Below are 15542 nucleotides of genomic sequence, written 5' to 3' on the forward strand. Positions count from 1 at the left end.
AAACCTTGAATATCTAGAAACCGCCAAGAGGCTGAACGCAGGCCAAGCGAGGTGCCCCTTTTCACTAGGTTTCGCTTCACTATGTCCTACCGGCCGGTGTCCAAAAATGTGAAACTCGAAGCGCTGTCATGCATATACGAGGGGGAGAGGCACCAACCAGATCCCGCTCTGATTCTTCCAGACCCCTGCTTCATGTCGACCTTCACTTGGGAGATCAAGGTCCAAGTGAAAGAAGCGCTTATCTGAGGGGGAAGGTGATTGACTGGGCCCACACAAACCGCACTGTGTGTCCCGGGCATGGCCAAGACGGGTTCGGTGATTGAACAGCGTTTTTGGTGGCCGAACATCAAAAAAGACGTACGAGAATATGTCAATGCGTGCCAAGGTTGCACTGCCAACAAACCCTCCTGGTGACGGCCCACGGGAGAGCTTCATCCACTGCCCGTTCCTCAACGCCCATGGTCCCACATCTCCCTTGATTTCATGACCATTCTTCCACCTTCACAAGGTCACACCGCTGTGTTTTCAATAGTGGATCGCTTCTCAAAAATGGTTCACTTCATCACGTTGCCAAGAATCCCCTCCGCCAAGCAGACCGCCGAGCTTCTTTTGGACAAAGTGTTCCAGTACCATGGCTTGTCAACCGACGTGGTGTCGGACAGGGGACCCCAGTTCGTTTCATGATTTTGGAGAGAGTTTTGCTTGCTTATTGGGGCCACGGCGGGTCTGTCCTCGGGTCAGCACCCAGAGTCCAATGGCCAGACAAAAGGGTTGATCAGGATATGGAAATCGATGTCTTTTGCCTAGCCTCCTGCAACCCCGCCTAATGGAGTCAGCAGCTCGGCTAGGTGGAATACTCCCAATCTCCCTTCCCTCGGCTTCGACATGTATGTTGCCCTTCCATGTGGTGCATGGCTACCCTCCCTCTCTCTTCTCATCTCTAGACACTGACTCACCGATTCTGTCGGCATTGGCCGTGGTAAGGCGGTGTAAGCAGACCTGGGACCTAGCCAGACGAATCCTCCTACGTATGGGGCACACCTACAAGGCCGCAGCGGACCACAACAGGTTGAGGACTCCGACCTATAAAGTTGGACAATGCATCTGGCTGTCGGCGAGAAGCCTCCCGCTACATTTGGAATCTTGTAAGCTGCAATTTATAGTGTCCAATTAATGGTGCATGTTTTTGGTATGTGGGAGGAAACCGGAGTGCCGGAGAAAACCCACGGAGACACGGGGAAACATGCAAACTCCACACAGGCGAGGCCAGGATTGAACACTTGACGTCAGAACTTTGAGGGCAACAATTTACAGTGCCGCCTTTTTTTTACTTTAAAAAAAAAATCATGGGGAGAGGGGAGTCAAAACAAAACAACTGATATAATATTTTTGCATAAATACACACATGCTCTTGTAATTGATGATGTGACTGTGTTCAGAAGTAAATACTCCCATTTAGACTCATAGAAATGAGAGTCAGCACACATCTGCCACCAGTTAATAACTCCATTTAAAGGTCTACCAACACATATGGCATGATTTTTAGTATTTTTTTATTAATAAAAAAAAGGCTGCTGTAATGGACCCATCCGTTTTTTCACCACACGTAATGAAGTTATCGTATATGGATTTTTGTATCTTCCGCCATGAAAATCCTCTTGAGGCATTCATTTTGGAGGAGAAGCAGGAAGTGACGTTTTTTCCAGACGTCCACATTCGTGTGTTTGTACCATAAACCGGTATAAACTGGTAAAACTGGTAAAAAAAACGGTAAAACTTTACCGGTAAAGTAGCTGTTTTTTCCTGCGTGTTAGCCAATATGCTGTCTCGTTGTATTGCTGGATATTGGTCGAACACTCGAGACGATGGATTCACTCTACACACATTTCCAAAAGACCCGGTTCGTCGTGCACAGGTGCAAAGGACGAGAGCTTCGTTGGTTCCAAATGACAGGTAGGTGTATATAGAGCTATTAAAAAAAAAATAGCTCTCAGAAGTAACAAAAGATCCGCATCATAATAACTTAATAGAGTACGTAAGTCAGGGGTACTCAATGTGTCGATGTGTGTTGTCGTTGCTCGACAGCAGCGTTGTTCATCGCCACCGCCGAGGTGCATCGGGCGGGGAGGTGGTTCGGCCGCGTGCAGGTGGAGAAAGGAGCTCTTCCCCCCCACCGGCCAGTTACTTCATGGGTCCACCCGAGTACGCTACATACAGTCATACATACTGTCGGGGACTCTGTTGTTAATTAGAAGTGAGCCACATATCATTTAAATATGGCTCAAAACGATAGGGTAATATTGCCCTGGTCACTTCACTGGACTGTGAAGTGTTCTCTTCTTCGAAAAGAGCTTCCGTGTCAGAAGGGGCATCGAAAAAATCCAAAAATCTCTGTTGTTCGTCTCCCATAGCAGGTGGCACGGCGTCTACTCAATGACAACTGTCCCAGTGTGAGAGCTGTATAATGACGTAGCAGGCAATATGGTTACCACTGGGATGTCGAGTGAGACTTCCGCATCTTTGCGCATGACATGTTCTCCACTCATTTTTTTTGTATAGACATTGAAGTGAATAGTATTTTATGTAATTTTCATAACTAACATCCCTATATACATTGTAAATTTGTTGGTAGACCTTTTAAAATTGAGATGTTATCATATATATAGTATAAATAGAATCTTAGCTTTAACGTAATTTAGAATGCTTGACAAACATTAAGCAAAAATTTTGGGAATGACTGTGAGTGATTTATATTAAGCATTGATTTAATGTGTTCTGTATTATTTTATTTCTATTTTAATGATGGACACTCAGTATGAAGCCAAAAATAAGAAAGCTTTATTTTGAACAAATCTCTTGACTCTTAGTAATCAGATGTGAATAATAAACAATTTAACTTCATACCGTGTTTGTGTGGATGCTTTCCATTCACTCAATTAAAAAGAGAAACCCATGGGCTCACCACCTGTGGGAGGCGCCAAAGGGGTCGGGTGCAGTGTGAGCTGGGTGATGGCCTCAGGCACGGACTTTGGCAATCTGACTCACGGCTATGGAAGCTGGCTTTATGGACCTGGACATTTAAGGGATGAGTTCAGTGAGGCCACTGAGAGAGACTGCGACACAGCTTCAAGGAAATTGTTGTTCACCTTCTGGCGTCTCAGGAAGAGGAGGCAGTGCACCATCAACACTATGTATAGTGGGAATGGGGCGCTGCTGACCTTGACTCCTGATGTTGTGAGACTGTAAGGAGGATACTTCGAAGACATCTTTAATTCCCCTGACACACCTTCCCATGAGGAAAGAGAGTCTGGGGTCTCTGAGGTGGTGAGGTCACCGAGGTGGTAAAAAACTCCTTAGTGGCAATTCCCGTAAGGTAGATGATATTCAGCTGGAGTTCCGAACGGCTCCAAATGTTGTGAGGCTGTCCTAATTGACACGACTGCAACATCACATGAACATCGGGGACAATACCTTTGGTTGACAAACTGGGTTATATGTGCATTTTTATGAAGGGGGACCCCAGGGTGTGTTCCAGCTCCAGGGGGATCATTTTTCTCAGCCTCCCCGGGAAGGTCTGTTCAGGAGTGCTGGAGAGGAGGGTCTGCTATGAAGTCAACAGGGAGAAGGTGGAAGAGTCCTCTCCTACACAGAAAAGTATCCATGCGAGACTGTGAGTGTGCCACATTTCAAGCGAATGAGAGGAGCCGTTTGGCTGGTAGTGAGTAAAGTAGATACACACAAAGTGGCGCACCCAGGCTACTCACAAATCCACCATAGTGCGATGGATTATGAAATTTACAAAACCAGTCTTACCATTGAATGGCGACCAGTTCATGGTGTACCTCACCTCTCGACCAGAGGTACCATGGGTGTGCTCCAACTCACCAGGAACTCTTGTAACTCTGGTGGTCTTGTTTCAACCCAGAAACGGGTTTACAGTATTCGCTTAATTTGTAGAGTAGAAAGAACTTGCTTGTTGTTACTGTAAGCTATGGGAAGCTCTGATGACCAAACACGAGGATAGAAGTAGGACAGGATTATGGAATTTTTCTATAAATAATATGCATCTTTGATGAGTACAACATATCTTATCAGAGCTGGTATATTGTAGTGTCGACGTTTGTACTTTTATTTCTTGTTTTAGTCAGAATTGTAGACATGTAATGACCCCCGCCACACCTCTCTCTCTTTCTCTGTCTCTCTCTCTCTCTCTCTGTAATGACATACATAGTTATATTGCATTTTTGTATATTGTTTTGTAATGTGATAGTCGTGAGATGAAGTTATGGATTTGGAAACCTCCACTGAAGTCCCATGTCCGAAATGCACTGCAGTTTACAACTATGTGCAGGATGTATGGATCTATGTACTGTATATATAGCAACAAACATTTTTGTCAGGGTCCTGCCGGTCCAGCCCTGGCTGTGCGTGTCCCTGCACAGCTGCACTGATTAGGAGGCGTACACCTGCACCTCATCGGCAGTGATTAACCCCTGTATATATTGGTCCCAGTCCACGGTCTGGCTTGGCCAGATCATCGTCACCCATGCCTCATTCCCGCACTCCCGCATTCCTGATCGTGAACCCTGGTGTACCGACCTCCGCCTTTCCTCCGACCTGCTTGTCTGCGGACCTGCTCTCTACTCCTGACATCTTAGTTACCGCTGCTCTACTCGACTGTCTGCCAGATCCCCGACCTTGGAACGAATAAACACTTTTCCCAAACTGCCTCTGCATCTCCGGAGTCCTGCATTTGGGTCCTCCTCCGTACCAATGGGTCGTGACAGAACAATCTGGCCAACACAGGACCCAGCAGGAAAGACACGAGGTAAACCGACTGCCGAAGGACCAAGCCTGTCCTATCCGGGTAGGCTCCATGATGCCATCCCCTTCTTCCGTGTCACACGCACTGCATGTGTGTCATGATTACGTCCCGACCACAACCCGCCCACCACCTTATTTTCTTTTGGACTTTGATTTTCAGAGGTGGCGATGGTTCTCCAGCTGCCTCACGTTCCCGTCCAGGAAGTGGCGAGGGCTCCGCAGCCGCCTCACGTTCCTGTACAGGAGGTGGCGAGCGCTCCGCAGCTGCCTCACGTTCCTGTCCAGGAGGTGGCGAGGGCTCCGCAGCCGCCTCATGTTCCTGTCCAGGAGGTTCTGATGGGTCTGCAGCCGCCTCACGTTCTTGTCCAGGAGGTAGCGATGGTTCTGCAGCCGCCTCACGTTCCAGTCCACGAGGTGGCGATGGCTCGTAGGCATCCTCACGTTCCTGTCCAGCAGACGCCGATGACATCACAGTCGCCTTCGTTCAAGTATCGGCAGCGACCGGCCTGCAGCCTTCCCCCGCCCCTGTCTCAGCGGCGAGAGGTCCCTGGCCGCCCCGCGCTTCTGCTTCGACGGCAATCAGTCCGCGGTCGTCACACACTTCTGCTCCGACGGCGACCGGTCCGCGGCCGTCCCACGCTTCTGCTCCGACCGCGAATGGCACACGGTCGTCCCACCCCCCTGTCTCGACGGCGACAGGAGCTGGGGAGTTCAGATGCCCCCCCCCCCCACTCCCGAAACTGGAAGGGCATCTGGAATGCTATGATTGTGATCATGGCGGTCATGGCTTTGATCATTTTCTTCGTCGTCCTCCTCACTCCTGATGGTTCCCAACCGCTTCATGACCGAGCCTCGGCAGCGACTGATCCCCACCCACTTCATGATGAAGCCTCGGTGGCGACCGATACCCGGTCGTTTCGCAACCGCGTCGTCTTGGGAGGCCTTCGTCCGGAGCAGTTGCATCCTTTTGTCTGGTTCCTGCTTTGCCGTTGGATTCCTCCTCGAGGACGTCCATCCAAATCACCCCGTGGGGACCCTGGTGCTTGGCGTCCAGATCATCCTCCTGATCTGTCCAGCCGGACGCCTTGCTTTTTTGCTTGCACCAGACAGACTAGGGTTTAGGAGGGGGGGGGCAGGGGGTCCCCGCACAGCTGCACTGATAAGGAGGCGCACACTTGCGCCTCATCGACAGTGATTACCCCCTGTATATATTGGACCCAATTGACGGTCTGGCTTGGCCACATCGTCGCCACCCATGCCACGTGTAACGACCCCTGCTAGCCCGCAGACCTGCTCTCTACGCCTGACGTCTTAGTTACCGCTGCTCTACTTGACTGTCTGCCTGATCCCCGAACTTGGAACGAATAAACACTTTTCCCAAACTGCCTCTGCGTCTCCAGAGTCCTGCATTTGGGTCCTGCTCCGTACTGATGGGTCGTGACATTTTTATTCCATTTCATGACATTTTGTTGTCAATGTATTTGTGTGAAAACAAATATGTGGTTAACTCCGAAATATCATCTTGTGTTAAAATAGACTTTTTAGAGGAACATTCAAGGGTGCTGTTGATGCATTCATTCATTCCATTCCCTTTTCCAAGATGCTCATCCTCACAAGGGTTGCAGGAGTCCCAGTGCCTGTCCCAGCGAACATCGTGCTGAAGGCTGTCAACCCCCTGAACTGCTCGCCAGTCAGTTGCAGGGCATAAATATCAGCACCATCATTGAGGAATTGGTCCCATGCAGCCTGCACCAAAGTCAGGCATGTCTACCATCAGTGACTTGCATTCATTCAAAATTAAGAGAAATAATAAACACGTTATCACATGTAGTAAGATATATTAGTTGAGAACACAACTGAAATAGTTACACTACTATATATATAGTTATATATATATATATATATATATATATATATATATATGTATATATAATTGTAGTATGTAATAGTAACTTGTAATAGTGACCAACTCCGTTTCTGAAGTAATCTTACCAAGAATCCCTTTATACTCAATCTCTGTGTCAGCAGTGAAGATTGAACTACACGCGTTAACCGATGCATAAAGTACAGTATAACGCTAATAAAGGTTTGAATTGAGGGAGGCAGGGGTGGAGGGAAGGAGAAGGCGGGCGGCTGGAAGGAGGGAGGGGAGGCAGAGAGACCCTGGCGGAGCAGCGGGGTGGTTGCACAGGGAACAATAGAGAAGGAGCGCCGCCAGCCTTCAGGCTCCGAACAAACGGACAAGGTGACAGAAAGCCAACCGGGAGCGGGATGGAGGCCGCCTAAAGTGGACCGCGGACATGTGACGACCAACACCGACTGGATATTTGGGTTTTGGTAACCCCGCGCCTGTCTTTTGTGTGGACTCATTTCTCGGTGGGGTTGTGTCGAACCGGAATCCAGCATGAACCCGGGAGAAGCGGCCGAGGAGGCGCTCAGCGACACCGACACTGATGCCTTCTTCAAAACAGGTAGGAGTGAAGGGTAGGCGAGGAAATTATACCAAAGTGGGATATGGGACATCAACGCCTGTTTCCAATGTGACGAGGGAAGCTCGTTTGTGGGCTGCTGCTGTTCATCAGCCCGGTGTCCTTGTGCAGATTTTAATATCTCGTCCCCAGTGTCTTTTAGCTGGGTGTGCACTTTTGCGTGCGGGTGTGTGTATGTATATGTGTGTGTGTGTGTGTGTGTGTATATATATATATATATATATATATATATATATATACGTGTGTGTGTGTGTATGTATGTGTGTGCGTGTTTGTGTGCGCGTGCGCTTTCACGCGTATGCGTCAAGTAAACGAGGAGACTCGCATTCTTGAATCAGCTGCTGCAAGACGCCAGGAAATGTGTTGCTCGCTAATGTGCAACACAATGACGTTATCTCAATGATGTTCAAGCCTTTGCAGACTGGGTTGCGTGCACGCGCGCGCACGAGCCTTTCGTCTGTGTCGAGTGTTTACGGATATGTCACGTGACTGTGTGCACATATGATGGCATCAAAGTGAAAAAGCGTCATCAACGTTTTTCTTTCTTGGAACTTTGGAGTGTTAATCAATCGATGGGCTTGGGGATCGATTGGTTTTGTTGATCAGTTGGAACTGGTCGTCAAGTACTGAGAGAGAAATTAATGGAAACTGTTTAAGGGTATTTTAAATAATTTTTGTAATATTTCATAAATTGGAGGGATGGTGCATGACTTGTTAGTCCGTTTGCCTCACAGTTCTGAGGACTGGGGTTCAAATCCTGGCCCCGCCTGTGTGTCTTTGTGGTTTTTATCTGGGCCCTCCGGTTTCCCCGAAAAAATAAAAACCGTAGGTGTGAATGATAGTGCAAATGGGTGTTTGTTTTTGTGTGCCCTGCGATTGGCTGGCAACCAATTCAGGCTTTACCCCGCCTCTTGCTCGAAGATAGCTGTGATAGATAAGATGGTCAGAAAATGGATGGATGGATTTTACAAATTGGAAAATGGACTAATTTAATGTTCATAGGAGGTATTAAAAGAGCTTAACTCTCCACCCCTGACGAATTGCAAGGTAAAGTCTTGTTTTGTGACTTGTCTTGCTTTAGAGAGCAGAGGCTCTCGTTCTTCTTGAGCATGTCAATTGATGCTCTTTATCAAACTACTACAAGCTGCAGACCAAGTTGCCACGACAATACAGTTTGATCAAGTTAAAAGCATGGATATATTCGCTGATATGTCAAAGATTTACAGTACATGTACAGACGCAAGAGCAGATTCATTTGTGTTGGATTTTTCTATTTCAGCTGTAATTGTTCAGAGACACAATAAACAGCAACATAAATTGTGTTCTTCATGAAACTGTGAATTAGGCTTGACTGTTTTGAAAAACACCAAGGTTCACTATAACACCCATGAAAAGACAATGATATTAACAAGGCTAGACAAGGCAACATTAATGAATAAATATGAAGTCAATTGGGTTAGTTTTCCACACATTTGGTACATAGGTTTGTTAGTTATACTGTTTGTAAAGAACTCCAAGTCAATTGGTAATTTTGTCCATGCTGCAGGCTGCTAAGAAAATAAATGTTTACTTCTTTAACCAGCCACATGAAAGAATTTAAATCAAGAATCGTTTGGAACTGGAATCGAAATGAAGAACCTGAATCGCTCACATTCTAACAATGCCCAATCCTAGTTTTGAGTTAAAAACATGATTATGTAAAATACCTCTTTACTTTACTCTTTACTTGTCTTCTTAATAAGAACATTTTACAAACAGTGAAATGCCTCGTCACTTCTCCGTTTGCGCATTCAGCCGCACAAAGCTCGTTAACAAGGCATACGTATATCCATTTCCTTCCAGTTCCCGGGTAGGTTAGCTGTCTATTGTTAATCTGCAATGCATCTCAGCCCCTTTGACACCCTAATGGATGCGCTCTGCGTCTTGAATCTGTCAGGTTTAATAATGTCTTTTCAGCAGCGCTGTGTCTCTCACCTTGAGACTCTTGCGAGATCGCATTAGCGGTGGCAAAGGTTTCTTGCAGTCACTCAGTCCCTTCAACAACCTGAAATTGCCCCTGGGTTTAATTTATAGTGTTAAAGATAACTGATCAAGAAACTCATGGCAGAAGAGTGAAAGATTAAAAAAAAATTGCGTTGAATTGGTTACACTGTAGTTGAAAAAAGTCACTGGTGGTGTAGTGGTACACACGCCTGACTTTGGTGCAGGCAACATGCGATTGATTCCTGGTCAGTGATGGTGTTGACATGTGCCCTGCGAGTGACTGGCAACCAGTTTTGGGTGTCATCCTCCTTTTCCCCGAAGTTGGCTGGGAAAGGCTCCAGTGCTCCTGCGACCCTTCAGGATAAGCGGCCTGGAAAATGGAATGGAATGGGTGTGGTTATAGTTGATTAAAGGTGCTGTATGTTGTAAGATGGTTGATAGTTTTCTACTAGTTAAACTCTTACAGTCAAGCTGTTATTAATTTTTCACAAAAATGAACAGAAAGTCAGGGTTGTGACCCTGTAAACCTACATCTGTAACTTGTGGGACATTCGCATCTTGTTGTTGTGCTCTTGAGATCACATCACAATACTACCTTCGAGAAGAAGTCCTTGAATAAATAATCATATTCTCTCATTCAATCACAATCCCATTATTGAAGAACAAAGTAGATAACTTGAATATAACCAACTGTGAATTACTTTTTTTTAATTAGTTGAAGATTTGTTTTGGTGAAGCTAACCTGCTCCGGAATGTTGTGGAAACTCATTTTTGCAAAATCCAACTTCCAAAGTCAAATCGCCTTCAAGTTGTATTTTTCATAAATGACCAAAATTTTGCAGCAAATCATCCTTCTGAGTTTGCAGAAAACTTTGAAAATATAGCCGCTGTCATGAATCCCACATCCAAGCAAGAATTAACTTTGGTTCGGTTTTGCTTTCGATTTTTGGGGCTTTATTTGTTGCACTTATTTTGAAAAGAAACCTTATTGCTATCAGAGTTATGATAAATATCAAAATGCTCCATAAACACTTTGTGTGATAAATAAAGGTTTTATTATGATGATCGATTGACTCCAGATTTGACCTATTTCAATTTTTTCTCTGGGATTTCTTTTCCATATTCAGAAAAAATTAAATATATGCAAATGAGTCACATTTGCTGATGAATGAGTACCAATTGCAAAACAGCACAATAGGAGTTGATTGTGAGTGCATGCGCATATTAAGTATGCACACAAGGAGAAGAAATGCTGGATTAATGTTAATCAGCCATTTTATAAAAAGAAGCTATAATTATCAGTCGGAGACAGGAAATCTCTCTCTCTCTGACACGCACACACACACACATGCACACCCACAAACAGACAGACACACACCTGTATATCTACATGCATGCTCTTTAGCAGATGCCAGATGCTAATTCCAATATGGTCGCATATCAATACCTTCTTGTTGTTGGTTTTTTTTTACAAATGATGACTCACTTGTTTTTTTGAATGGATGAAGATTTCTGTGTACTGTTACTAAAAGGCAAAGAACACGATTATCTTCAGCTCTTTGCATAAAATTTGTCTTCAGCTTGAAATCCAACACGTTTTGTTGGTTTGTATTATTTATGGGGTTACCAACAGTCACAAGGGCAACAGAAGCGCCAGGTTGTCCACTGATTGGCTAGTAATGTTTGTCGACCTTTTGGACAAGGCCAACGATGGTGGGGGTGCGTCATCCTGCTGAGTATCATCTTGTAGCCTGAACTGAGATGATGTCACCACTCTTAAAATCACCTCGGATTGTGCATTTCAACGATTACGGGATTTAGTCTATCATATGTTATCCATAAACTAGAGGAGATGATCCATATTTGTATTACATAAGTGTAGTTCTTGATTTATGTTGAACGACACGCGTCCCATCATAGTTGGCTGCAAATGACACTTTAAAATGAAAAGAACTCTTTGCCCCAACCTTATCAATGCTATCTGGATAATGTAATTAGTTAATGAAGTTGGGCTAGAGCCCTGAAAAATTGTTTTTAGTTTTTAAAAAATGCTAGACAAGTTAAAATTGTGAGTCACTGATGATGTAGTGGTACAGGCTCCTGGCTTCCTGAGCAGCACTCTGAGGTGGCCAGGCAAGGGTGACGAACCAGTCTCTTCTGTGATGTTTTTTTTTGTTTCCAAGTCTAGTTAGCTCTGAGCACATCTTTAAGCAGATACACGCAGGGGCAAGGACAGGGTTGTTGGTGGAGGAGACTCCATTCAAAAATTGCAAGCAGTTTGAAAACTGCGTCATCTCCTTTCAATTCCAAATTCTTTATCTTTACAAAATATTTTGAGCGATATCATTGCTTCCAACAGTTTAGGGAAGTCTATTTTATACTTTATAGCACACAAAACCAGCTTGATAAAGCCATGTTTAAACAGCATGTCTAGCCAGGCCACCTTTTGTTTTGGCTGGACACATCCAGAATGAAGTGGCTGTCACGAACCTGCGGTGCGGTGCTGGACCCAAATGCAGGACTCCAAGACGAGGACATGATGTTAGGCATAGTTTTATTCAAAGCTGAGGACATACACGGTGTAAGCAGTCCAAGAAGGCAGAGGTACAGAAACGCTAAGTAAAAGCAGGATCCAAATACGAGACGCGAGGTCTGATGACTAGGCGACAAACGATGAACTCGGACTTGACTATGGAACATAAGTTAAGACAGGACATTTTTGTTTGTATGTGCTCTATGATTGGCTGGCAGCCATTTCAGGGTGTACACCACCTCCATTTGGGAGAGGCCCCCGCACTCCCCCGACCTTATGAGGATAAGCAGCTCAGATAATGGATGGCTGGACTTCCAGAATGACATTGACGTGGGCCTGAAAGTGGTTGTGTGTGTGTGTGTGTGTGCGTGTGTGTGCGTGCGTGTGTTTGTGTGTGTGTGTGTGTGGGTGTGTGTGTGTGTGGGGGGGGGGGGGGTGAGCAGAGATGTTACACGGCCGAGTAACCGGTAATCAGTTCATTGACTTTGAATTCAAACACATATAAAGCACATTACTTTCCCCCAGCTTTCAGACAGATGAACCTTCAATTTGAAGCAGATGGGGGAGGGAATGTCTAATGATGTGATTTATTTGGAGGAAGGTTGGAGGAGGGTTCATATTACTAATCAGACTCTCAACTGGTGCTGCAGCATCCAATTTGTTGGATCAACTTAATCCATTATGGAGTTCATATAAATGTATTCGAGCATGTAACAAAGACTTTTGTTTGCACACATATAAATGAGAGCTTGTCAGCAATTGATTAGATTCATACAATAATGAGTTTGAAGGTATTTTCTTCATAGAAATGAATGGAAGCAGAAGTAATCTGTATGTTTGTATCTGTATGAATCATCATAAAATCTTAATTGACATTATATGCACATTTTTAGTGCATTTCTAACATCAATTGTTTTTTTAAGTGTATAAAATTTGGAAGGTTAGGCACTGTTCATTGTACTGTATGACCAACAGAATTTTGAAAAGGCCATAACATAATAACATAATAACGGCTCAGAACATCATGTAATAACTGACTAATAACGTAGTAAAGGTTTGGTACCTAAATGTCATAACTTTTGGCCCATTACTTAATAACCTATGTTATTGCCTGGTTATTACTTTATTGGCTGGGTTCTTTGCAAATGTAATAACTTTGCCCACCAGGCAAGGAATGTCGAACTAATTTTTGTCACGGGCCACATTTAAGTGTGGCCAGGTAGCGTGTTACACCCTGAACTCATTGCCAGGCAATTACAGGGCACAAATGAACAAACAACCATGCACACTTTCATTCATATGTACGGACAACTTTTAGAGTCTTCAATTAACCTATTGTGCATGTTTCTGGAATGTGGGATGGAACCCCAGTAAACTGGGAAAACTCATACTGGCACTGGGAGAACTTGCAAACGCTAGACAAGCGAGGCCGGTGGCGAGGCTTTCACCATCCCACCCAAATATATGTCACATATAATTTATGCAACAAGTGATGAATAACTGTTTTGAAATCAGAAACCTAGAAAAACAGTGATTATTTTATTTCTTTTAAAAGGGGGATTGGCAAAAATCAAATGCTTGTAATATTTAAATGTTATTCCAAGTGAAAACAATTGACAATTTTGATATTTCTGTAAGAAACATGGCAGCATGGTGGTTTGCCTGGAAAGCATTGGCCGCACAGTTCTGAGGTCCCGGATTCAATCCCCGACCTGCCTGTGTGGACTTTGCATGTTCTCCCCGTGCCTGCTTGCGTGGGTTTTCTCCGGGCACTCCGGTTTCCTCCCACATCTCAAAAAACCATGCAACATTAATTGGACACTCTAATTTGCCCCAAGGTGTGATCGTAAGTGTGACTGTTGTCTCTATGTGCCCTGCAATTGGCTGGCAACCAGTTCAGGGTATACCCTGCCTCCTGCCCGTTGACAGCTGGGATAGGCTCCACCACTCCCACAACCCTTGTGAGGATAAGCGGCTAAGAAAATGGATAGATGGATAGATGGATGGATGGATGGATGAGAAACCTGTAGACGACGCACATGAGTTCCTTTCATGAACCACATAAAAAGATCTGAATCTGAACCCTATCCCACCAGTTTGAGACCTGTGGACTACTAATATCGCTTTAATTTAAGTTTTATTTCTGTGAAATTGAATTTAAGTTAAAAATTAAAACTATGAAAATTCATATCCTCTCATTTGTGTGTCTCTCTCTCACTCTCCCTGTCTTTGTGTATTTATCTATTTAAGTTAATGATGAGGGTGATCTGTAGTCCTGTCTGCTGATCCTTAGCCTTTCAAGTGATGCTGAGCTAAGGTTTAAAAAGCAGTGAAAGCACTGTTTTGGTAGAAACAGCAAAACACTCCAGTGTCACTGTGAAATAATCATTATCAAATATTCTTTTCAGGACATAAATTATCAACACATTGAAAGATTTTATTACTGTAGTAGCGATGTTCAATGTAGCAGAGTTTTTTTTCTTTTGTTTTATTTCCAGTTGTTGTCTTAGGCATTCACTGTTAAACATTCCACTCTATTTAGGATATAAAGTTCTGTTCCAACGTAAAAGGACGCTGTTTCGTCTGTCAGAAACCTGTACATTGGTAAAATCCCCATTATTGTACAAACACGTATACAACATAAATGTCATTGTGTCAGAGTCGTAGACTTAGTACCTCTATACTAATATTTGGGTTAGCTGTACTGGCCGTTTGAGTTAGATTAGGTGAAAATGTGCTGTATACTTGACTATGACTCAACTTTTATGTCTATTCTCCATGTAGCTTAATATTCACATGTATCATCTGCTAGTTAATGCATAATGTAGTGATTTCATCTTAACAATCCCTGTTGGTTATCATGCATTTCTATGCATTCCAGTCGATGGCTGTGTATAACGATGGTATTAGTGTGATAACTGCACAACGCATACTGCGCCAATTCTGAACATGCCAAGGAAACTAGCGGAAGTGTCATGCTCCTGGCATCCTCCCCAGGCTGGGTGTGGTCAGCCAATTAGTTTGCACACACCTGCACCCTGGTTTGGGCTGAGTACACCCGGTACTTATAGGACACGGGGGACAACTAGTCCGCCGCCAGATCGTTGAGCTTCATGTCCCGTTCCAGCACTCTCGTATTCCTGATCGACAACCTGTGTGTACCGACCTTCGCCTGTTCTCCGACTCACCCCGTAAGCCTGACTCCCTCGATACTTCTGCCTGCTTTGAACGTTCTCCTGTATACCTGACCTGCCGTGCACCGACCCTCGCCTGTCCCCGCACCATCCAAGTAAGCCTGCCTCTTCTGCTACTGCTGCTCTTACGGACTGACTTGCTGATCATAGACCTCGGACTGAATAAAGGCTTTTGTACTCTACCTGCTTGCCTCTGGAGTCGTGCATTTGGGTCCGCCCTCGAGCCTCGTCGTGACAGGAAGAGATATTTTGAGCTGCTTGATATGGGTAATATTTAAAATCAATATGATTCTTGCCAAGGTTGCTTGTCAAAAGTAGATTGAAAATTATTAAGTTTTGGTGCTGTTTATACAGAAGAGCGGCACAGTAGAAAGGTAGAAAAATGGCAGTTTCTACAGACAGTTTAAAAAGATACAGGCACTGTCCAGTTGCTCTTTGGTATGACCTCTGACGAAGGAATATTGCATGACATTACAGTACCCTTTCTAGAGAACAGCAACACCCACGCACAAGAAGAAC

At 44.7% G+C, this 15542-nt stretch overlaps 2 protein-coding genes across 3 annotated transcripts in view; both read left to right on the forward strand.

The window, feature by feature from the left end:
- The first annotated feature begins 4545 nt into the window (after nucleotides 1-4545).
- LOC133512585 (uncharacterized) lies at nucleotides 4546-6118 on the forward strand. Its single transcript, XM_061842357.1, has 2 exons — nucleotides 4546-4828; nucleotides 4985-6118. Exons 1-2 carry the CDS (start codon nucleotides 4774-4776, stop codon nucleotides 5944-5946), a joined length of 1017 nt encoding a protein of 338 aa, XP_061698341.1. The 5' UTR covers nucleotides 4546-4773; the 3' UTR covers nucleotides 5947-6118.
- A 904-nt stretch (nucleotides 6119-7022) lies between these two features.
- kalrna (kalirin RhoGEF kinase a) overlaps nucleotides 7023-15542 on the forward strand; it is a 242497-nt gene continuing 233977 nt past the window's right edge. For both annotated transcript variants that reach the window (XM_061842645.1, XM_061842646.1), the window contains exon 1: nucleotides 7023-7295. In XM_061842645.1, the coding sequence (XP_061698629.1) occupies nucleotides 7229-7295 (67 nt within the window). In that variant the 5' untranslated portion in view covers nucleotides 7023-7228. The remainder of the gene's footprint in view (nucleotides 7296-15542) is intronic.

This window comes from Syngnathoides biaculeatus, chromosome 14, assembly GCF_019802595.1.
Source record: "Syngnathoides biaculeatus isolate LvHL_M chromosome 14, ASM1980259v1, whole genome shotgun sequence".
Lineage (NCBI taxonomy): Eukaryota > Metazoa > Chordata > Actinopteri > Syngnathiformes > Syngnathidae > Syngnathoides > Syngnathoides biaculeatus.